Source organism: Mytilus californianus, unplaced genomic scaffold, assembly GCF_021869535.1.
Source record: "Mytilus californianus isolate M0D057914Y unplaced genomic scaffold, xbMytCali1.0.p SCAF_23, whole genome shotgun sequence".
Taxonomy (NCBI): Eukaryota; Metazoa; Mollusca; class Bivalvia; order Mytilida; family Mytilidae; genus Mytilus; species Mytilus californianus.
The window spans coordinates 6,251,593-6,258,629 of NW_026262672.1; the positions used below are offsets into that span (position 1 = coordinate 6,251,593).

At 31.0% G+C, this 7,037-nt stretch overlaps 1 protein-coding gene across 1 annotated transcript; it reads left to right on the plus strand.

Annotated features, from left to right (window-relative positions):
- Positions 1-337: 337 nt before the first annotated feature.
- Positions 338-4,043, plus strand: LOC127732280 (uncharacterized). Its single transcript, XM_052241356.1, has 4 exons — positions 338-513; positions 1,173-1,262; positions 3,084-3,168; positions 3,591-4,043. Exons 1-4 carry the CDS (start codon positions 338-340, stop codon positions 4,041-4,043), a joined length of 804 nt encoding a protein of 267 aa, XP_052097316.1.
- The last annotated feature ends 2,994 nt before the right edge of the window (positions 4,044-7,037 follow it).

The window sequence follows — 7,037 nt, forward strand, 5'->3', positions numbered from 1 at the left end:
TTTTTTTTTGTAATTTTTATATTATAAGGAATCTGAATTTTATTCAGTTTTATATGAGTTAATTTATCAGAAGAAAATTTAATGGATAGATACATTCAAGTAATTGTTGATATGCAAATCATATTAGAATATTTGTAATATTGCATACATGTATCTCAAAATAATCTTTTTATCGTAAATTTTAGGACATGCCAGCATGATCGGTTCAATGACGGGTAAAGTCATAGACTTCTCTCATAGAAGCCGGAATTGCAAAGTCTGTGAATACCATATGGGTAGAAAAGAAACAGTCCCTTCACATGACTGCAGCAAGAATTGGCAGGGTACAAGTAAAGGCATGGAACCTGATATGGCTTTAGAGATGACCCACAATCTGAAGGATAATGGATGTCCTATTCATGTTCTCCATGCTGATAATGATTCGACCACAACAGCAAGATTAAAGGTTGATTTTAAAGAACTGCAAAAGAAAGATGACCAGAACCATATCAAGAAAGGTTTTTCTAAGAAACTGTATGATTTGTCTCAAACGTTTAAGGAATTGAAACACCCAGAAGTCATACCATACCTTGTACGATGCTTTATGTATGCCATCAAAGAAAATAACCATTCCTCAGAAAACATAAAGAGTGCCTTCAGCAGATTAGTCCAACACATTTTTGGAGACCACACTTTATGTACAGATGCTGAATTGTGTACATATAAGAATGACCCAGAAAATATTAGGTACATGTAAGACATAATAACACACCTTAAAATTGGTATGCATATGAAAATAAGAAGGTGTGGTAAGATTGCCATGCAAAGAGACAACTCAGTCTTCCTTAGGACAATTGCAGACATTGTGTCAGCAATAATAGGTAACTGTAAATGTATACACCTTCATTAATGAGCAAAAGACTACATCTAATAAAAAAGGATCTTATGTTTGTTAAGTAATGACTATACATGTAAATACTTGATTAAATCCAATTTATGTAAAAAATGTATATATAAATGCAAATAACATACAAAACAAAAAAATATTCACATCATTTTTTACCACTTTTATTTAGCAATGACATTTCATATTTGCTATGTAGATTTTACATTTATAAAAGCTTAGCTTCAAGCGAGTGATATCAATCGTGTTGTAATGCCAAAAGAAAAATCTATAAATAATACTACTATAGTACTAGAGCTGGAACATTGCAGAATATGGGATCAACACAGGGAAACGAAAATTTCAACCAGATTGTGGCAAGCAAAGCCCCAAAGTCACGGTAAATATTTGATAAAAAACTTATAACCAGACTGATTTATTATAATATTTTTTTTCGATTATTTCTCACCTAAACAAAACGGTGAAGTGAACTTTTCTCAATTATTTTCTGTTAACTTTTTAAGATTTTAATTATATAAATCTTCTCCTCTGAATCTAAAGTTTACTTAGAACAGTTATCTTAAAAACAGCTAGGAGTATATTTAAACTATTTGATCAACTTCTTATTACAGAAAATCTCTTACATCAGTGAAGAAATCGTCTGTTGACCCATTATAAGAGTTATTGCCCCTTAGTTTAAATTTTTATGACTATGTTTTATTTGAAATTTTGGCCAAGATTTGATAACAATGAGAACATTTGAAATGTAAGCACTCTATTGTGGCATGTAAAATTTGAACACGACCACCCCCCCACCACCACCACCAACACGACCGTGTTAATAAGATGCATTCAATTCTATAGGGGTTGCACTTACATATTGATGAAAAGGATCATTTTTGTCTGGAGACATAGGTATGCTGTTTCCGGCGTCGTTGACGGCGGCGACGGCGTCAACAATGTATTAGTTTGTGATGAGGTCTAGTTCATGGTGAACCACTAGTGGTAGGTCAATGATATTTGGTATGCAGTTGTATTAGCATTGGCACATCTCATTACCTTGGAGATTATTTGGCCCCGCCCCCTCTGTCAAGGTCTATAGACCTTGAAACTTTTCACAGTTTACATGTATTAGTTTGTGATTAGGTCAATTTATGGGGAACCACTAGTGGTAGGTTAATAATATTTGGTATGCAGTTGTATAAGCATTGGCATATCTCATTTCCATGGAGATTATTTGGCTCCGCCACCTTAGTCATGGTCTATAGACTTTGAAAATTTTGCTAAGTTAACATGTATTAGTTTGTGATTATGTCAGTTCAAGGGGAACCATTAGTGGTAGACCAATGTTAATTGGTGTTCAGTTGTATAAGCATTAGCACATCTCATTTCCATGGAGAATATTTGGCCCTGCCCCCTCAGTCATGGTCTATTTACTTTGAAACTTTTGCTTAGTTTACATGTATTAGTTTGTGATTAGATCAGTTTAAGATGAACTGCTAATGTTAAGTCAATGATATTTGGTATGCAAATTTATTGGCATTTGCAAGTATCGTTTCCATGGAGATTATATAGCCCCACCCCTGATCATGGTTCATTGACTTTTAAACTTTTACATAGTTTACAAGTTAATGTTTGTGTTTAGGTTTGTTTAAAGGGAACGACTTATAATAAGTCAATGGTATTTGGTATGCAGTTGTATTAGCATTGGCACATCTCATTCCATGGAGATTGTTTAGCCATGTACCTTCAGTCATGATTCATCGACTTTGAATATTTGCACAACTTACATGTTAAAGTATTGCTATTTTAATTTCAACATTTGCATTATCAAAATTATAAAAAGGCGAGACATATCTCTGTGATAACAGTTTATGTTTTAACACACTCGCTTTACAGTAAAAGTATATTTAGATTTCTATTGTACTTGTCTTAATCTAAAAAAAAGAAGATGTGGTATGATTGCCAATGAGACAATTCTACACAAGAGACCAAATAACACAGAAATTAACAGCCATAGGTCACCATATGGCCTTCAACAATGAGCAAAGCCCATACCGCATAGTCAGCAATAAAAGGTCCCAAAATGACAATGTAAAACAATTCAACTGAGAAAACTAATGGCCTTATTTATGTAAAAAAGATTTATGTTTTTTAACTCAATTATACATAATAACCTTGATTTAAAACCATGCTTTTATTATATATGTTTTATTTATAGGTTTTATGGTGGATCATCATCATTAAGCAATAGGTTATCTGCCTCAGTATTACAGAAGAATGAAGGCTATACATGGCTGTCAAAGGTAAATGAATAAATTAAACAAGTAATTGGAAACAAAATGGTAATAAAAAATATTTACGCAGAAAAAAATGGTCATCCCCTTTTAAATGCAATCTGAAACAGGTTCTTGAATGGAAGTGAAACTGTTCATATGAAATAAACAACATGGAATAAACTAATTTTACCATTTTTGAATGTGTCTTGCATGCATACACTTCAATGTTATGTTTCCATAGGCCATGTAAGACATTTTGGCAACATGTTTTATCAAAGTGTAAACCTAGAAAAGATACTCTTAAGGACCAATCACATTCAAGTGTGTGTTGATATGCTTATCATATAAGAATATTATGTCTACAAAAATTAATTGCATGATTTTTAAATAAAACATTTCAAATTTCTTGATGCTATATATCCATGCTAACAAATCTTAAAATATTTCAGGTAAATGAGGCTTCTTTATTGTCTCCAGGACAACATACACTGAGAATTGGTAAAAGAATGGACAAGAAATTGAAAAGAGAAAGAGAAAGGCAAAATACCAAAGAATTTAAAAGAAGGCGTATTCAATTGAAAAAACAAAAGAAGAAATCTGAGTTTAGGTCAAAGGTAAAAGAAGGCACAACTTATGAAAACAATGCAGAAGTTAATGAACCTATGCCAGATATCCAGGAAATACCCTCACCATTAACCATAAATGAGTCTGACAACTTTGTATTTTTTTATTTGGAAACTAATGGTTTGTCAAGGAATAGTGACATAACTCAAATTGCTGCAGCCTGTGGTTCAAATACATTTCAACGTTATTTTATTCCAAGAACGGAAATTACTCAAGAAGCAAGTACGATAACTGGTATAACATTTTCACATTCTTCAAACAAAATGTATGTAAAATGAACAATAGTTGAAACATGTTCTGCTGAGCAGTCATTGCTAGATTTCATTGATTTTTTAAAACTTAATGACAGACCTATATTCGTTGGACATAATATTGCTAATTTTGATATGTTGGTGTTAGAGAATAGATTGAAGGAATTCCATTTGTTTTCAACTTTTCTAAATTACAAGCAACAGACTCTTGTTAATGAAATTTTACAGTCGACTTACAGTGGACATAATGCAAAAGAAGATGTTCTTTCGTTGAAAAAAATTTTGAGGTTAAGCTTCAGGAAAACTGTATCAATGAAGATGTTTACAATCTGAACTATAACCATGCAAAGATATCATTTAAACCTTTAATTGATATGAAAATTATAAATACATTGATATGTTCAAAATTGGCAAGAAGTGGAGTCCATTTGTGTCATTTAAAGATTGCAAAGGCTAGAGATGAGAATGGAGTAAAAGCTATTTTGACAGAGAATCATGTGAGCGCTAAATATGCTGGACCTATCATTCAGTTTTTGACAGTACCAGAGAAGTAAACAATATTATATATGTTATAACTTGTTATGTTGCTACAAATTAGAGTTTTGATGATATATAGGGTTTTTTTTTCTATCATTTAATATTACTCTATTTGAAAACTATATGTTGGCATAACTTTGATAATTATCAGTGAGGTGTGAAAATTTACATTATTATTCACAGTAAAGAGGCGGGTGGCCCAAAGGAGGAAAACTGAATTTTGTATATATATTCATGTTTTATGGTCAGTTTTTGTATAAATGTTACCATGGCAAGTAATATGTATGCTGCATCAAACAAAAATTGTTAATTTATGACAGGGGAAAAAAATCATGAAAGTTTTTTATCTGTTTACATGCTTGACTCGTACTTATAAATCAATATTTGAAAGAAAAAAAATTCTATATAATCTGTGAATTTTCCTACGTCTTACCTGGTTGCCATGGTAACTATTGTTCCTAGAAACAAAACAACAGCTTTAATTTGATTCTCATGTTAATCTATGTTATTGTGTTTAGGTTTTTACAAAAGATATGACAATATTTACCACACTTTGTATACATAAAATTAGAATTATACTTCTTCTTGTCCGGTTGCCATGGTAACCGTTGTACATAAAAACAAAAAATGTCTTCTTTTTGATTCATATGTGAAACTTTATTGATATGTGTAGGTTCAACAAAAGATTTTGAAACATGTGTAACACTTTGTTTACACAAATTTTGAAAAAATACAAAGAATTGCTGTTGATTACTGTGTCGGCATGGGTAACAAAAATGTTTTTAGATGAAAAAATAGTCTGGTGACCTATATTTTTTTAATTTTTTTTTCAAAGCTCATTGTTTGGATCATATCATGTCAAATTTAAAAAAAAAAATCATTGGACCAATTTTTTGGGAAGGAGTAGGTCCGGTAAAGGCCGATTTTGGCCTCACAATTCAGGTTCATCTGATGAAAGATTTTGAACACTTTTTAAACACTTAAGTGTCTACTTCAGTCGATTCAATTAGTGTATGTGAAAGATTTGAACTGATTTAGTCATTAAAGACGCTCAAATTCAAGCTTAAATATGAAAAATCTATCAAATATGCCATAATATGTCACTTTTCAGATGGTTTTTGTCAAAAATGAAAGTGGCCGCATCCATGTTCATTCTCAACCTTAATATATGTTATGTATTATCATCAAATACAACTTACATTTAGATATTAAGAATGAACACAAATGCGGCCACTTCCATTTCAGACGGAAACCGTCTAAATATTAACCAAAATGCTAAAATTTCGAAGATTTCAGTAACTTAGCATGACTTAATGATGCTAGTATCCGATACATGTGCATTGTATTGTCAAAAAGAGCCCATATTTATGTAACAGAAGTAGTCTTCTTTCCAATAAATAGCTAAAAATTTACATTTTAACAATTTTGTAAAACTGCTATATTTTGGGGCCAAAAAGGGGTCTTACTGGGCCTACTCCTTTAAGAAAAATAGAAAATTTTAACAAAATCTTTGTTTTTCATTTGCGCTATTGTAGACGAAATGGGGGCGGGATTTAATAAATATGTATAAAACTGCTATTATTTGAGTTTTATTTACATTTTCAACATTATTTATGTACTAAATGAAGAACAAACCTTTCAAAATACTTTCAAAGGCCTGAAAAAAATCCAGGATTTTTACTTCAGGTATGTATTCATTCACATATGTGATGTGCCTACTTTGGTGGCCGTTACCATGGAAACGAATCTGGTGACATGATATTTTTAACTCAAATTTTGATAGAGGCCATTGCATAGTATATGTATGCAAATTTAAAAAAAAAATCATTGGTGAAAAAAAAAATTGCTTTATCTGTAGGGATCCACCTTAATCAGTCACTTATTCTTAATAATTGTATTACATGTAACCTGAAATCATACACTTTCTTCATTAATCATTTTACAATCAATTCGTGTCTGAGCAGAAAGTTGATGAGCCAGGGGTATGTCAAAGAACGTCTTGTCATTTTTCTAAAAAAAAGTTTATTGGAAGTGCTTGAGGTATAGATTCTGGGTACTGACGTTGTTTATCATCTTAATAACGTGTTATAGTATTCTTTTATTTGTCTTTATGAATATTACTTTTAGTGTTTAGTCTGTTTTTTTTTATTGATATCCATTTGACGTGACTTTGTACTCATACATCCCGTCATTGTGTTATTGTTCTATGAAAATTTTCCTCTGAGTTCAGTATTTTTGTCATTCACTTCTTAATATTTCAATTTATTACATTGTTCAATAAATTCGACCACATGTAAAAGATAATTGTATTAGATGTAACCTTAAATCTGTTACTTTTTTTTTGATAATTTTAGATGTCTCCTTAAATCGACCCCTTTCTTTATTGATTATTTAACTATATTTTATTAAAAATTCGACAATTTTTATAGGTAGTTGTATTAGATGTAAAATTTAATCAGTCACTTATTCTTAATAATTGTATTA

Coding starts and splice junctions, on each gene's coding strand:
- LOC127732280 (XM_052241356.1), top strand. CDS start 338: ATGGAACCTGATATGGCTTTAGAGATGACCCACAATCTGAAGGATAAT. Junction 514..1,172: donor AAAGGTTTTTCTAAGAAACT/GTATGATTTGTC, acceptor ATACTACTATAG/TACTAGAGCTGGAACATTGC. Junction 1,263..3,083: donor AGCAAAGCCCCAAAGTCACG/GTAAATATTTGA, acceptor TTTTATTTATAG/GTTTTATGGTGGATCATCAT.